At 36.9% G+C, this 18440-nt stretch overlaps 1 protein-coding gene across 1 annotated transcript in view; it reads left to right on the forward strand.

The window, feature by feature from the left end:
• DLGAP2 (DLG associated protein 2) overlaps positions 1-18440 on the forward strand; it is a 465089-nt gene that overhangs the window by 354183 nt on the left and 92466 nt on the right. Inside the window, exons 4-5 of the mRNA XM_083831130.1 lie at positions 2496-2561; positions 17420-18434. Of these exons, the coding sequence (XP_083687256.1) occupies positions 2496-2561; positions 17420-18434 (1081 nt within the window). The remainder of the gene's footprint in view (positions 1-2495; positions 2562-17419; positions 18435-18440) is intronic.

Here is an 18440-nt window from a genome sequence, read left to right on the forward strand (position 1 = left end):
GCTTTTTTGCAGAATGGAAGTTCTAACTTTTTTATGTTCCCTATAGGCTTTTTAGACAACAGATTCACTGACACTAACAAATGTGTTCATACAGGATAGCTATCAAAAAGAAACAAATTATAAGCTTAATTCTACAGGATAACTGAGGCAGAAATAATGACTGAATTGTCCAAATTTACACAGGAGTCTTACAGCAAAGTCAGAATCTGAGTTATGGATCCAGTTGCGTGGCCTTTATCTTTCATTTTGAAAATGAAATTGTGTCTTTTTCTCAAACATATCAAACGCATAAATATCTACTCTAGCTTAGACCATCCCTGAAATTTTAGTCTAGTTTTGAACACTGTTTGTGAGAATAATGCTGACCTCTGGCACAGGAGAAATAATGTTATGCATTTTATTTATTTATTTATTTATTTATTTATTTTATTTATTTATTTATTTTTAGATCATTCTGTAAGTGTTTCTGAATACATTGTATAATTTTGGAATGAATCAATAGATTCTTTTTCAAAAATACAAAACTATTGTTTCAATGTAAACAATCACAGTTTATTGTGAAGTTATAAGTAAGATTAAGTTACTTACATGAATGTAAAGGATCCTTCCGAATATTTTTTTGTTATAACTTTCATTTGATTCGTTAGTCCTGTGCAGCCAAATTAGAGGATAAGCATATGAGTTATACAATATAGCCAAATCACATGAGCAAAGTCTCCATGGAAACTGCCTAATTTGTGCTTTTATTTAATTAGAGTTGTCCATTACCTCTCAAATTGAAATTTAATTTGAATTCATATGCCAGTCATTTTTTAAATTGTGTATGACTTTTTATCCATCACTTAACGAGATCTCTAGTAGGCTGTATTCTAGCAGAGTGAGTTTATTTAACAAGTGAGTTTATAAACAAGATGTTTGTTTGACAGATCAGCTTTATCAACTTTCTTAACATCCTCAGGACTTGTTTTCTATGCATTATCTATGCTATATTTCCCATTGGTATCTATTGTATATTCTTAACCTCAGGAACTGTCTAAACCAGGAACAATATTTTGAGTGTCTACATGAGTATATTCAGTCATTTTGCTTTCAGTGACATAATTGCCAAGAAATCATAATATAAATAAAAAGTGCAACCGAGACCAAGAAATATACAAAATGCATGTATTTGTCAAATGGAGCAATAAACCAGGCAAAATGGTGTGTCCTGTAAGCCAAACCAAACCAAACAAAATAAACCGGGCAAAACGGTTTGTCCTGTAAGCCAAACCAAACCACACAAACAAGCAAACAAAAATAAAATAAATAAATAAATAAAAAGTCTGATACAGAGATTGAGGTATTCTTTAGAAAAGTTTGAGTTGGTTTAAATTTGCAGGGATATCTGCCTGTGAGTTACTTAGAAGTCATCAGTCCTCAGTCGTGCACGGCAAAACCATGTTCTGTGATATGTGATTTTGCCTTTCTTTGAGGAATTGCTGGTTGAACATGTAGTGGTGGACTATGGAGTACTTCATTCTTTCACTGCTCTGAGGTATTTGTGCTTGTAGCACAGACAGAAAGAAAGAGTATAGCAGAAGGCCATATGAATTATATGAAACTACTTCCATTTGGCTTAAACACTGGTAAATATGAATACTGGGGCAAAAGCACTGAAAAATGATAAATAAAAAATGTGTTTTTGTGTGCATACATGAAACATATTACTGTGATATTTTGCATCCTAATCTATATATTCTCAAGCCATTCTTGTAACCTAAGTGTTACTGACTCTGTTATAGCTCCATGTTAGAAATAGAAGATTTAGATCCAAATTAATTTGTATGCTAGCATGATGTGAGTGAAAGGCAGAGGCAACAGGCTGCAATTCTGAAAGCTGTATAGGCAGGGTAGCTAAGAGCTGCACTCAGGCCATTTAGTGGGTTTCTGTGCACCTCACGGCATTCATACAGCACAGACATATTGTCTGGGCTTGAGTCACTCTTCGAAAATTACAGAATTTGCCTGTGGCACAAAAGTAAATGTTACTGATAGGAGAAAAAAAATGCAGAATCAAAAAGGTGGTGAATAAAAAGTAGAGAAAGAGGCTTGAGAATCAAGAGTGGCATTATTGTCATCAGAGCTGGGAAGTACTAAAGGTACAACTGGAGGACTTACAATGATTCTTCCTGAAATAAATACATTTTATAAAGAAAAAAAATAAAAGGTTAAAAAAGGTTAAAAAGAAACAGAACTTAATGTGACTAAGCAAAGCTGAAAAGAACAATTAATAATGGGAAAAAAATCTGGCAAAATTTTAAAGTTCAAAAACCGCTAGAACAAGTGGCAAAAAAAGATTAAATACCGCAGCTAATAGCACCCCAACAGCATCACAGTATCAGAGACACTGAATGGTAAGAGGTATCATTGGGATGTCAAAACCAGCGGCGAGTTTATGTCTGGATAAACAGAAATATCAGAATTATTAAATAGCTACTTTGTTTCTGTCTTTTCAGAAGAAGAGGGTGGCGATCTGCTCAAGTCGGGCTTCAGTTTTCCAGGGACGCCAGAGGAGGAGCTAGGTACAGATCTCGTCTCTCAGGTCACTTGTACTGCTTGTACCCCAAGGCTGGGTGCAGCCGTGGGGGTGAGGAGGCAGGAGGCTACTCTGTGGCACAGCCTTCCTCCAGCCGCAAAGCCCACAGCGAGCATGGCACCAGGCGGTGTTAATGAGAGTGGCCAAAAGCCTCTCAGCCCCGTCCTTCCAGGAGTTTCTCACCTGCTACATAAGGTTAGAGAATCGAAAGCAGAAAGACGTCAACTCTGGGTAACGTCCAGGCAGCAAATTCAAAAGAAGGTGTTCAAGGAAATTATCAGCTTTCCTTCTTTTGTCTTTTCTCTCTCTACCCTCCAGACAGCATAATAATTACAGAAAGAGTTTTTTAATGTTAACATTTAAATTTAAAATATAACAGAAGCATAAAGAAAGTAGAAACTCTTAGAGGTCCTAACTGAAATCTTGATACATCTGTATCTCAAAGCTATTAGTAAAATACCCCGTTGGCTTCTGTGCAGCCAGTTTGATACCTTTTATGTTGTGCAAAATTGAGTTTCTGTTCCCAGAATTTCATATTCAGATTGTTACTGTTTTATGTGAAATCCATCAAAAATTGTTTTACGTGCAATTACTTTATGTAGTTATTTTTGGAATAGAACTACAGAAAGTGTTTTCTGTATGATTGCTAGTTAAAGCTCCCTTTATTCAAAGTGAGCTTACATTTTAGAACATAGTAATTTTTGTCCTCTTATGCGTATGTTCATGTTAATACGTTACAACAGTTTATTCTGTGTTATTATTATATCTTTGTATATGAAAACAATGTTGTAGACTCTCACCTTGACTTTAATGTTGCATATTGATAGGAAGATAAATCATACTTGCTATATTAAGGGGAAAAAAGAACAGTTTGAACAAGGAGCATGAATTCAGACAAGGAATGTCCGTATGTTTAAATAAATTCTTTGAACAGGATTTTCCGAAACAATTAGTGTTGCCATGACTCAGTTACACTCACATCAGGGATTTCTGTAAACCTTTGGTGTAAAAATATCTATATTGGCCTTGTTTATCCACTTAATATTAAAAAGTAAGATTAAAAAAAAAAAAAGGGGGGGGCGAGGGGGTTAACTTCCAAAGCTTGAACCAAAGGACGTGTTAAGGAAGAGACTGGAGATCATTCAGTTTGGCAAAGGTTACTAGTTTCTCAGTTTCCGTCTAAATTATGATTGTGAAAGAAGGAAGATATAATTAAATGTGAGGCTCCCTAGCAATGTCACAAATGAATCTGATGGAGAAGTCACAGAAAGTCACAAGAGAAAGTGTCTCAGTCTTATTGTGTTTTTGTTTTTTTTTTGTCCTGCTGTCCCATTTCACAGGACATATGCAGAAGTTCAGATACAGAATTCATTGCCTCTAACAGCTGGAAAGTAGTTCAGATGTAGATCTAAACGGTCGATATCTGGACTTCCTTTAGAGTCAATGAAGAGTGATAGACTTTTCTAGGACATAGAAGATTTGACCTACTTCAGAAGCTTAACATAGGGTAAAATGAATCATGCCCTAGATGTACGTCAAAACTGTTCTCCTTCCCAATTGTTTAAGAAAGAAATGGAGGATTTCTGAAGCCAGAGCAAATATAAGTCAATAATATTAAATGTTAGGTGTCTACAGAAGTAAGGAGCCTCATATGAAATAGTTAATCAAAGATTAACACAAAGATATATGCTAAACTGATCAATTATCCAGCACTCATTACAAAGCAGAGGGGAGAAGAGTCAAAAAAATAAGGAACAGGAAAGTAAAAAACAAGAACGAAGTCTTTCTACAAAGAAACACTCTACAAACAAACTAAACTGCTTTAGAAAACTTCAGCTCTCCTGAAGTTTCTGGCCAGAGGACAGAAAAAATGCACTAAAATCAAAGAAAGAACTATCTTTGCTCCTAAATGTTGGGTCCCTTTTAATGTCCTCCATTAGTAAGTGCCAAAGTTCACTAGGTAATGAATGGAGAGAAGTGAATTCCTTTAGTATTTCTAGAAGGAAAATACTGTCTTCCCTGCTTAACTGCAAAACTGTAGATGTCCAAAATAGGTGGACTGGATCCCATCAGTTATGTAAAAGCATATGATGTCCCATTCTCCCATTCTCCTTTATAAAGAACCTCTGTTAAAAAGGAGCATAGTAGGGAAGATGGAAATTGTGAAGACCTTTCTGAAAGTTCTGGGATAGTCAGCTGAGTTCAGTATAGATAAAAGCAGCTGTGCTATTGTAGACAGCTGAGACTTAGTTGTCTGTGTGTCTCTTGATGTTGTTACCTGAGAGTTTGACTTCAAATCCATGATCTGAACCATTATTAGTGCCCAAGATACCAACACGTATAAAGATAAGTATTCACTGGAGAGAAATATGAATCTGTGTGTATGCTGTAATCACTGGGCTATGGAACAGGTCTCTCTCTTTCTATCCAAGTGACTATTTAATATTTTTTTGAATGAACTGTCTCAGTCTCTCAGTCTGAAGGACTGCTAGAGAAAAAAAAAAAAGGGCTTTCCTTGAGAAGTACAGTAATTGCCCCAAGTCAAGGCAGAGTAGAGATGATATCCTTTATGGTAGTTCTAACTGCAGGGCCGTTCATTATGTTGGATTCTTATGCCTGCTCACTGTCTCAGGGATCTTCAAGCTACAATCTCTCTGGTACTGAAGGATCTCTGGCTCCAGGCCCTTATTTGTAAAATAGGCTTAATATTTCCTACTGAGGTTTCTGGGCTTTGGTGGGAATTAATTAGTGTTTGCATAGTATTTCACCAGAGTGAAAATGCTGAATAATCACTAAATAATATTATTAATACAATGATCCACTGCCTTAATTGGGAAAAGGTATCAAGGGATGGGACTGATCTCAACTGTTACATTATTGATTCTCTAAAAGAGCTCATTAGTTAATACAGGCAGAAATGCAATGGATTCTTTTAAAAGAGCTTACCCAAGCATTCATAGTCTTTTCTCAAGAACAATATTGTGCAGCTTTTCCATTACCATTTCTTTAACAGAGGTCAGGGTGATAAGTATTTTCATGGTTACAAGGTTCACACTCACCAAAAAATCCTGTTCTTTTCGCTAGGAATGTCTGGAATAAGCAACCTGGAATGTCTGGGATAAGCAAATAAGGTAGCAGGGCATGGTAGCAGGAGGAAGAGCTCTGACGTAACATGATCTCAAGCAACTCACTCTAAGTCAGTGAGCATGGAAACTGGATTTCTTCCAGTTCCAAGCTTTCTTCTATTTGGTAGTTATAAAATCTGAACAATGTCACATATGGAACTACACTTTGCTGTATAAACTGGAAACTTCTCGCAATCTTATTCATTTTAGGCATGTGTAGGGAAAAGCAACAATTTGCTTTGGGTGTCAAAAACAAATAGTGCAATCTTGGCAAGAGGCATATGGAAAATGTGCCATGTTTAAATGCTATTCAAAAAGAATAAAAGCGACCAACATTGGAACATGGAAGATAGGATGAATTTTCTGTAAATTTAGATTTTAATTGGTACTATACGCACACAGTACAGAGGGAAAACAGATTATTGAAAACATATTTTGACTCCTTTTTATAGGCAAGAAAAGCATTTATTTTACAAGAGTTAAACATTTAGCTTCCAGTGTTATGCAAAGAAAGAAAATTTGCATTAAAGGCTTTCTGCTTCAGTAAATTTGTTCTGACTTCAAGAAATGAAAGGATATTGAGTTGATGTTAGGTAGAAGGTTAAAACCTATAAAACGGGTTGCATTTACTAATAGTGCTCTTAACCTGCCCTAGTTGCAAAGTAAACTGTAAGGGAGTTTAGGGACGGGTTAGAAAAATGTATTTTTATTTCACAGTTGTTGCAGTCATGCTTTTGATTAATTGGTATGGTTCAAGTGTCAGCCAGTAACTCATGGTTATTCAATCACTTTTGATTGCATGATCATGCCATTATGACCTTATGTGTTGAAAGGAAAAAAAAAAAAAAAAAGATATAGCCGTTCTTGAAATCAAATAATAAATAAAGGCCTGACTTTCCAGTTTGTCTGTCTTTCTACCTAATTATATAGCCTTGCTCAGCAAAGTCAGTCTGAACACTGTGCACTTTTCCCACATTTTAGTTTCTTACAACAAGCATGACAAGAAAATTTCCCAAGGACAGATGAGCACTCAGTTATCCTGTGCCAGATCCACACCTCAGTTCACTTTTCCTCAGAGCACCCAGGGATAGTTAAACAGGTGTAAACTGGGCATGGAACTGATGGAACTTCATTCAGTCAGAAGGATTGGCCACACAGAATAAACTGCTACACAAACACTTATCCCAGTAATTAGGATGCATAGTAACAGGTGCTTCATCTTAAATACTTACTTGGGCATTATACTTAATACTTAAGTGAACATATATATATCAGTGGGCTGAACGTATCTCCACTCTGACACTAGCCCTCAGAGGTACTGAGACTACTTTTATACTTGTGCTAAGGAGAACTGAGGTAGGGAGTCTGCAAGAGATACCCACAAAGGCTGGCTTTAACCTGGTGAGGCAAGGGCAAGCCTGTCTGTAGCTATTGTCATCACTTCCAATGGCCCTATCCCAGACCACAGAAGAAAAATCATAGCTGGACTGTAAATCCTGGCTGCAACTTCCCCAAGTTCTAACCACAGCACTATTCTTCTTCCATCTAATAAAATTATTTCGACAGAGAGTTTGGTATAGAGGTATGGAAGTCTTTTAAATTTACGGGTGGGTTTAAATATGAGACACCCCAACACCTGTCTCTTGTTTGCTCATTGAGACTAGCTGAACAGATATTGCAAAAAAATCGCTTCTTTGTTTAATACTCCAGCATATTTCTAAATAATTTAACATCAGATCCTCGCTTTTCCTATACCCAGAAGTTGTAGTGTAGAAAATTATGGATGTGATGATCAAGACCTCAGAAAATAGTGGGGAGTGTTTGTCAGAGAACAAATTTTGCACTTATGCTTGAGAGCAGATTTCTGTGAATTACTTTCATTCCCAGAACAGAATCATATCATATGGCCTGAGCATCATATACAAACATACTAACTACTGTGCGTTTTAATTATATGCTGTTGGCAACAAATGATTGTAAACAGTTTACAGACCAGAAGCTATTTGTAGAAATTAAACACCTCACAATATCAGATAACTCTGCAAAAATCCCATTAGGCCCAAGGTCAATTCACAAACACAAAAAGATATTTGTAAGGGTGTAAGATTAATCAAATGGCTTATTTGCTATGAATTATTCATCCATTTCTACTACCAAATACAAAAGAGTTTACATATTTGTTACTTTGCCAAGAAGCAAAATATTTTTGGTCTAAATGAGTTATGCATTCAGACAGGACTGGCCAGCTGAGGAGGCTCCTAAGTTCAGTAGCAGAGGAAATATTTTTTCCAAACAGAAACTTAGTCCAATTGTTAGACCACATCTGGAATACTAACTCCAGTATCTGCACTAGAAAGAATGAAAGACCTTTCCAAGGAAAAGAGAGAGAGGGGACATGAGAAGGTGACGAAACAGTTTGAGTTATATTTCACACTTGGAATGTGGGATGTTAGCAAATGAGGGACTTTTTTTCTCTTCCTCATGCTCTGATGACCTCTGTAACACCTGGATATACAGCTGATCCTCAGCACTTACTTTTCTATAGACAAAAGCACTTACTTTTCTACAGACAGAGGAACAGCCCCAGTGAAGATAAGAGAGTGACTCATCTGAATGCCTCACCGTGCTTGCCTTCTCCACTGAGTGTCTTCCCTTCTTTGTCTCCTTTTAACATGATAAAACGTGCAGCTTTTTAAAGGTATTCCCATGACGGGCAGTTTAAATGATGTGCTTGTCAATCCCCCAGAAAAAAAAAAAATTACCATGCTCTGCCTCCACACATTTGTTATGCGCTGCTTAGACTCTGTCTAGAGCAAGACAGTTGGTATTGGCAAAGCCAAGGTGGTGGAGGTACTTCCAGCATGGACATACACGACCATGTCTGTGTCTCACAGTGCCAGCCACTGATTCAGTCTTTCTTCATAAGGTGCTTTGCACTACTGTGACTGTAGCAGGATAAACACCAGCAAATACTGTTTATACAGTCCAGACTTTCACTACTGGGTTCTTTTTCACCTTTCACAACAACTTTCTCGTGCCATTCCATTTCATTTTTATACATTGCTACAAAGTCATTTTCTCTTTATAAATAACCAGCCAGCATCATAATAAGATGTCTTGTCTCGTATTTGGTATGGGTGTGTAGTACTTACACCACCACCACCTCATTCCAGGAGCAGGGTTCACAGTTGGACCCAACACAGTTGGACCCGTCATTCATGGGTGCTAAAGGCTGCAGGAAAAGGCAATGAATATCTGCAATGTTTCTCACAGAGCCAAAATAGAGCTCAGTCAGGCAGAAAAAGAGACAGCACCCTGATTTGAAAAACTCCCAGTCTGAAGGTTATGGAAAGAGGGAGATTGTCTGCCTGTTACTATGGCAACATGTTTAAAAGGGAACTTGTCACCAGGCTGCTGTTTCTTCCTGCACCCCATAGGAAAATCAGGATGAGACCTCCTCCATCTCAGTGGGTTGAGCAGAGCAGAAAAGTTCACAATACAATGACAAAACAGCAAGAGGCGGCACCACGGGTGTACAGCCAAGCAGATGATGATGAACTCTTAAAAGTGAAAAAAAAATATTGTTTTAGGTTAAACCAAGGCTGAAACTTTCACATTTTTGGTGAATATAACGCTACAAAGAACTGATGATGAAACAAACAGAAAAACAAATAATTTTCTTAATAATTTTTCTTCTGTTCTGACAATATAAAGGTTGTGTTAAATGTGTTTTGGTTTGTTTTTTAAGTAAAGGGTATTTTGAAATAGAAAGGTATTTTAAATTGAACAGCCGTATGTTCTCTGGCAATAATCAATGCTTCTGAGAATTAATGCTTACGTTATTTCTTTCCCGAAAGAGCTCTCGACAAAATAAGTGAATCTTTAAAATACGCTCATTTTTTATGGAATAATAGAAGCAATTTAGAAGGAATGTACGGTAAATATTTTTGCTTGGATATAGAAACATAAGTTCTTGCAGTCCCCTCAGAAAGTGGTACTACAGAGAATGGTAAACTTCCTGTCATGAATAGTCATGAATAAAGGACAAATTAAGAAGAATTTCAGAAATACTAAGCCAAAAAAAAAATCATTCAAGGAAGAAGTTCATAAATACCAGCATTATTTATTATGTTTATTTTTCATCTAATAGAAAATAAACCTTGGAAATTTGGTAGGTCCATTCGGCTGAATTGCTGGTCCAAGTGGTTTGGATCCTTGGGATTACATCTTGGTCTCACTGACATCCATGACAGGATTCCAGAAGAACCAGTTTCATACGAGTTTCATACCCCCATTCCATCCTTTTTCCAAATGGAGACCCTTGCAGGCTTTTTGTACATTTATTCCAACCCAGGATGAGTTCTGCTTTCTATGATACAGAGCCCTGATCAGAGGTGATCCTCCTCAAGTGACGATATTCATGGGTAAACTAAACAAGAACTTTTCTCAGCAAAATGTTTAGGACTAACTCCAGTCCCAGTGAAGTTAATGGGAGATTTGTCATTGCCATCAATGTGACAAGGATTTCCCCTTTTCTTGTAGAGTTATGTGCAGATTCCTCTATAAATCCTTGAGCTCCACTACCCAATTACTCTAGTTCTCTTTAATTGCTTAGTTGCATAGTAAACACATTTGTCAGAGTCTCTGATGAGAAAGTGGTTGCATTTTAATGACACAAAGGGAATCTGATTGTCCCCTACATTTGAACTAATAACTAGAAGTACCAAAATTTTCTATTTTGGGAAAATAAGTTTGTAAAACCATGTACAAGAAGGAACAAAAGAAGTTTAATGGTGTTGGGCTGGCATTTCTGGTCAGTATTTGGAATCATCATAGACAATTTTCTTATAGCCTATTTTTAAATAGTACTCACATAGTGAAGCCCTGTTTGACTACATACAACTGTATTTCTCCAGATTACAGGAAAATGTTTACACATTAGTTAGTTTAGACCAATCAAATTCTGATACTTTATATTTTTGTCAATCGCTTCAGTGATCACAGTCTGTGAAAAAGTGACAGTCATGAATCATTTTGTGGGCTTAACTCTGTCACAGCACTGTTGTAAAAGTGAGTAGTGGTGATGTACTTTGAACGTGAAAAGCACTATGCAGATCTGTATGTTACATACCAATCAATACTAGGACATCATATACTTCAAGCCAATGGAAATTAATTTTGCATCACTCTGAGGGCTCCCTGCGTTCCTCCACTTCAACCCCTGGAGCTTCTTGCAATTCCCTTATTTACTCTCTGGGATTTCTGTCCTGTCCCTTGTTGCAACCTTGGAAGCAACATTGTGCCTCTCATTTCTCCCAGACAAGTCAAGGTCCCGTTCTTCCACCTGTAAGAAGTGGGTATGGTATCAATCCACGTTTCCTTTCTTTTCTTTCATTTCTCCTTTTTAACTTAGGGCATGCCCCATTCTCCATTCTAAGGGGTCTGTTTTGTGACCCTGCTTCAACACATCCCTGGTCGCAGCTTTCCCCAGTGATCATGGTTGTTGGTGTTTATTTCCTACCAGTTAATACTACTTTGTGTTCCCCAAAATTCAATATCTCACCCCCCTACCCTATAACCACCATCATATCAAAGATCCCATTCTCACTCATGGGCAGTGTTACTGTGCACTCCTTTAATATACACCCTTAGTATCTGAGAAATAAATCCATTGGTCTGTTAGTTTGCCAATCTACTAATCTCTATTTGAAAGATGGATGGAGGGATGGAGCTGAAGTAAAAGAATTGTTGTGCTGAAAGATATAATCGGGTGCCATCAAATATTTGTTCCACCTGCAGGTATCTGCGTCAGTGCTGAAAACTGTGAATGTACTAAATACATGGCAGCACTCCACATGCTCCTTATTTTTCCCTTTGGGTTTTCTGACTTTGCTCCAAATTATTATGTTCTGGTCACTGATGCTGTTTTAGGAATAGAATTTGCATGTCCATTTTTATCTAACACAGGAATTATGAAAACCATCTTATCCTTGGTCATTATTCATCATGTGGTTCCACTGAATTAGCTTGGGCTGTCAAATCATTTTCCATATTTTAGCATTAGACGTGTGCTTCAGATCACCTAACTTTAGATATTTATGATGTAGTTTTCTGCATTGGAACCTGTCACCCACATCTTTCCCTATAGTCAGCAGAGATAAATATGTACTTGAAGGATGGTATTCATCCGACATTTTTGAGACACGTAGTTCAGGATGAGATGAATCATGCTGCTGTCTCACATTCCAAAATAAAATCACATCCAGATGGCCTATTTGCAATAATTCTTGGCCTGTGCTATGCTTGAAATCATATCTACATTTTGGTTGGAAAAGTCCTATTTACATTGTCCGAAACTACAACGGCAACCATTTAACTATGGACTGATCACCTCTTTTAGCTCTTTTTAGTCTACTAATATAAACACTGCCATATGTGCCTACCACAAAGACCACTCAGGGTACTGAACAGAGAGGCGTTTATTTTTCAGGCTTGTTTCAGGTGCCTAAGTGTCAGAACAAGACAGGAATTCAGATACAGCCTGTGACTCATGTTTGTTTGATAGCCTTGAGCATTTTGGCGTTTGGCTTTACATCCTCAGAACTGCCTACTTCTCTTCTTTGACTGTACAGGAACATTGGATGCATAGACGACCTTGTTGCCATAGCCCTGGTAGAGCTGATTATCTATTTTTGAGGATATGCTACCCCTCAAACTTCGATATTTCAAGTAAGCAGCCTGAGGTGTTAAATGAGAAGTCACAGATAGGTAGTACCATGTGCTGTGCAAATGCATCAAGCCAATGTAACAGAAAATACAAGCCATCTTCTAAAGCTGGAGGTTAAAGCCAGGTAATCACCCAGTCTTTCCACCTTAATGTAAATTTTATATGAGGTATTGTGCTACACAGATAGGTTGGAAATCTCAGAATAGGAGCTTAGGGCATTTCCAGAATTTCTTCCTTGCGCTTGGCAGGTTAGTCACTCATCTCAATCCCTGAAAGTGTTCCTTTTCATGGTTAGACTAAAACAGAGAAAAATATCACAACAAGTTAATGAGGAAACAGTGCTCATCTAATTCTGGGGACAGCAGTCCTTGGACAGACAAATCTCCAGCTAACACATTTTATTTATGCATTTGTAAGATGTAATATGTACTTATTTGATTAATATACTTGATTTTACAACATTCAATATTTGTATTAGTTATAGGTTAGGCTGTGAGGATTTTTTTTCATAATACATTGCAGCACTAATTAAACTGAGTGAAACTGCACAGTGCAGCAGTCCGGGTCTCTGTACCACATCTATTTCAGAGCTGGATTAGGTAGCCCTTTTCAGCACTGTGTTTTATTTGTTACACCATCCTAAAGAGCTGTTTCTTCACTGAAAATAGCACAAATGTTTTAGAAGCAGTTTGCCAAGCCTTATAAATTTAAAGCTATTTAAATTAAGTTTTGAATAAAAAGAAGTGTTTTGAAAAAAAAAATCAAAAAGGTAAAAATCAGGCACCATTTAGTAGTTCCAGGTATTATTATGATGCCTCACAAGCTTGCTTTCAATGCATAACAGACAAAAAAGATTTGTACCAAAAAGATTTGTGGAGGCATACACTTGTTTTGAAAGTCAGAGATTCCCAGTGCTTTTGCACTGATTCCTTTTAGCAAAGAGCAATGTTCCAGGAACTCAGAGATGCAAAATCTAATTTTTCATTGCTTGAAGTTTTTTTTGTCCCTTTTGCCCTAGCACATTCACATGCAGTCTAAATTCATCATTTCATACAATATTGTTGGTCATTTTATCTCTCTTTTTCTCCTTGATACTGCCTGACACAAGGAAGAAGCTTGAATGCTCTATAAATTGTGACCAGTCCCTGAAGACATAAAACTAACATCTGCCTTGAATAGGAGAGCAGCTGTTTTAGCATCAGAAAGTAGACAAGAATAACCAGGAAAAAAAGAGCAGAAGAGGACATGGCCTAACAGAGAAAGAGGTGTAAGAGACAGGAAAGGATACAGGAATCCTCGAGTATGTCAAGGTTGAAGGTTTACTTATATTTGTGCAGTAGTTTCTGGAAAGAAGGGCTTTGAGGGATTTTCAGGATTTTGGAACTACTGGATTCTCCATGATCGAACCTGAAAAAAAGAGCTATTCCTGTGCCCACATGTATTTTTATCTTATTCCATTCCTCTGTTTGCTTGGAGTTATGTTTTCTTGTTCTTCTGTGTTCCTTCAATTCATTGGTTCAGATGGTGGCAATTTCTTTAAGGTACTAGACACATTAGTGTCCTCAATTACTTTGGTATTTTTATAGTGATTGCCCTAAGAAATTATAGGAGCTGATGTAATAATAATAATAATAATAATAATAATAATAATAATAATAATAATAATAATAATAAATTTATATATTACATATATTATTATCTTCAATAAATATGTAACATTCCAGTCATTGTCCAATCTGTCATTACTGGATTATTCTGGCATTTATTAATTTTATACAAAATTTTATGATCTTACCTTTCTCTTTAAACAAATCAGGAAAAAAAATATATTAATATTGTGGCTTTACAAATTTTTATGAATCAACTGAGCTGTGGATGTTGACCACAGACACACTTTCAGCCTCTTACAAATGTTAGAAAAGCATGTTAGCTTAATTGAATTTTAAGCTAGCACATTTTTCTTTGTGTTTCTGGCAGGCTAAGAGCTACCACATGGTCAATTACACTGGCCTGGTATCATACAGTAATTCATTCAGCCATAGCTCAACTGTTTCTCTGAGCCCTGAAACAGACCTCCCAAACAAAGTTGAATGAATAGTACAAAGCACGGGTGACTTGACAAATATATATATAATAATGCACAATTTTGAATATTTTAAGAGGTTTTATAACAAGGAGTAAAGGTGTGTAAAAACGGGTTTGATGTCCCGAACAGATCCCAGACTTAACTGGAGCAATAAATTTAGAAGGTGCACGTGTAAGTAGTTTGAGACTTTATTTAGTATCAGTTACTCTCCCTGGCAGATTTTAGAGGTGAAAATTACTTTGGAAAAGTACCCCTTTTTAATTCAGTTTTTAATTATTTCGATTATGCTTATTAAATGCCTATAGCACTTTTCAGCTACTATATCTCAAGCAAAAAAAAATCAAAATATCCATGAGGCACATAAAATGCCATACAACTATGAAAACAACTTACAGAAAATTGTATTTTTTCTATAGTTGCTCTGTGCTTGAATCATCAAAAATCATGAGGGATGGAAAAAGCTGTTAGATTGCCCATTGCAGTGCAATCAAGTTATGCTGTATCACATTCCTTGGGATGTATCAGGATGAAAATGTTCGAAGTCTTCTGGGCTGTGTTTGATGTTGTGTAAGGCCAGTAGTTCTGTTCTGGAGAACTCGTTTAAATGAGTTCTTTGCTCCTGGCTAGCTCTTTCTTTCCTTCTGCATGTCTGCCATGCCTTTCCTTTTTTGGTTTGAAATGCAATGGCAATTCACAGATGTAGTGCAAGAGTTACCTTCATTCGTAGATGTGCAAGATGGTGATGAAAAGGCTTGGGGATGGCTCTTGTGTGTCACTTTGACGGAAGAGCTTCCTTCCACCTCTCTTTGACTCATACAACTGTGAAAATGAAAATCAGCAAATCCACAAGCATTTCGGGAAATGTTGACTATGTTCCAGTTTACTTTCCTGTAAAAGGAGAATAGTGCCTTCCACATCTCATAGGATTGTAAGAGCAAATGCAGTAATTTCTGTCAGGTGCTTTGGAAACCCTTTGTGGGAAGTAAAGTCTAAGTTCAACACATTGACCATTATTATTCCCCTGATAATGTCTGGTAATATGCTGGGTTAAGTGCCATTTATTACAATGCTGCTTATGTGGCTGAATCCCAACACACTGTTATAACTTACTGCTTTGTCTCTATATAGCTGTACTTCTAATTGGATAATCCAAATTATGTTATTTCAGGGAAACAGTTATATTTCCTTTTTGTAACTATATTTATGCCGGGTATTATAAGCTGAATAGTACAACAGATTGAGTAATGAACAGTAATGAGTTTTTATTTTAATGTGAAAAATTAAGTAAAATAAACTGTTATAAAAACAAACTAGAAGCAGAAAAGGGTATGTATCATATACCATGATAAAGTCTAGAGGTGAAATTTGGACACAAGTCCATATTTAACTTTAGCGTAGCAGGATTGCACCAAGGATGAAGAATATTTTATTGTTTATTAGTTTAATTCTACATTCATTTTAAAACATTATGTGGAGCTTTTTTGAAAATAAGATGTAATAAAATTAATTAAGCATCTACCACTATAGGAAATGTATAGCATTTAGATTATAAGATTGAATGCTGAATAGGTTTTGGTTTGTTTCAGGACAATATGCAGGTGTTGAGCTTTCACCAGCAGTGGGAACTTTTAGGACAGATTTTATATATGATTAGACATCCCTCAGAGTGCTCTTTGGCTACTGTGTTGTCTCTAGAGGTTGGTACTCAGTGTCAGGTTATATTGCTATATATAACAACATTCTCTGGTTTCCATTTTGGTCCAGGCCTTCAAATTCTTTACATCAGGCACCTGCGCAAGATTGCTTTTTAGAGTAAATTTACAGAAAGACTGAGTTAAGTGGGTTGTAAGCATAAACACATATGCATCTGTCTGATCCCCTAAAGGATTGTCATGCATCCTATATGTTTGTCAGATTTTGAATTGTTGCTTAAATAAGCTGAAATTGAAAAGGGAAAGTGTTTGATTTTTTGTTTGTAGCATTTGACTGCTGCTAGAAATTTCATGAAAGAAAAAAATATCAAAGGCTCAAGTATCCAAATCTTTACTTACAAGCTACATTTATGGAATAATCATGCCTGTTTAATAACCACAGCTTGAAGCGCATGATCCATAGGAACAAATAATCTAGTATATAGTAATCAGTAGCTTGTACCTAAAGATATTTGTTCTATCAGGAATAACAGATTTTTAAAATAAATATTTTGTAGTTTGGATAACAAAGGAAAAAAATCGTCTAATAGACATGTTTGTACATGTCTGGGAATAGTGATAATAGATCTGGACGAATGATAATACATGTTCAAATAGTATGAAAAGCTTATTCGTAAGCCATTTATTGATATAAAAATTGAGCTTGATTTCAGCATGTTCATATTCTTTTTCTTTGTACTGTTTATTTTTTGTGTTTATGAACAGTGAACTTGGGATCCTGAAGCTGAGATTCGTTTAAGAAAATGAAGCTGTGTGTGATAAGGAAATGACTCTTTACGTATCTTTAGGTTAATATATCCAACTGAGGAACCCCAGAAATAGAAATCAGACCCACATTGTTTAAATGACTAGACACAAAGCTTGACATATGAATTCCAAATATCAGATAATAAACTGAATACTTGAGTGTATCCATTAAATGCATTTGAGTAAATTTGCATAATGAATAACTTCATGATATTGTAAAGCCTCTACCAGACAATTTTGCAGACAGGAAGGAGACTGCATTCACCTCATAAATTGCTTATAGTGAGTAATTTTATCATTTTAAAATGGTGAATGAAATCCTATGAATGATGAGACCTTCCATTGAGTTTATAGAGAAAATTAGTTTAGTGTTGCAATGTACTTGGATTTTGCAAGTTAATCTTTTAATCAGACAGATAACATACATTTTATGTGTTCTCCTGACAGACCAGCAGTACTCATGGTCGCCTTCTCAGCACTTCAATGAAGAAAGATACTCTCCTGCTCCGAGGAATATGAAAGGATTATCTGGCAGTCGCAACCAACCACAGTTATGTTCAGCTCATACTTGTGGCTTAGCATCCCCTGAAGACTGCGAACACACCCACGACCATATCCACCATGGGCAGGAGCCAAGGCAATCGTATCTTCTCAGCCCCACGGAGAGTTGCCCGATGGACCACCATCGTTGCTCACCACGCAGCTCCATTCATTCTGAATGCATGATGATGCCCATGGTAATGGGCGATCACATGTCAAGTAGCACTTTCCCCAGAATGCACTACAGCTCTCATTACGACACAAGAGACGACTGCGCCATGTCTCACGGTAACCCTAAGATTAACCGTATTCCTGCAAATCTTTTGGACCAGTTTGAAAAACAACTTCCTCTTCACCGGGATGGGTTTCACACTTTACAGTACCAGAGGACCTCAACAGCTGCAGAACAACGCAGTGAGAGCCCAGGAAGAATACGCCATCTCGTTCATTCAGTCCAGAAACTTTTTACTAAATCTCATTCTCTGGAAGGATCATCCAAGGGCAATGTTAATGGAACAAAGGGAGACAGTCGAGGGGATGACCATCATCATGGGCACCATTCCAAGCATAGCAAAAGGAGTAAAAGCAAGGAGCGAAAACCAGAAAGCAAGCATAAATCTGGAATGAGCAGCTGGTGGAGCTCTGATGATAATTTGGACAGCGATAGCACTTATCGAACCCCTAGCGTGGTAAATAGGCACCATACGGATCATATATCCCATTGCTACCCTGAGGCACTCCAGGGACATTTTGGGGATCTCTCATTGAAGACTTCCAAAAGTAACAATGACGTGAAATGTTCAGCTTGTGAAGGGCTAGCAATGACCCCTGATGGTAAATACATGAAAAGGAGTTCTTGGTCCACGCTTACAGTAAGTCAAGCTAAAGAAGCTTATCGCAAATCATCACTGAACTTAGATAAGCCTCT

This window comes from Anser anser (genome assembly GCF_964211835.1).
Source record: "Anser anser genome assembly, chromosome: 3".
NCBI classification, from domain to species: domain Eukaryota; kingdom Metazoa; phylum Chordata; class Aves; order Anseriformes; family Anatidae; genus Anser; species Anser anser.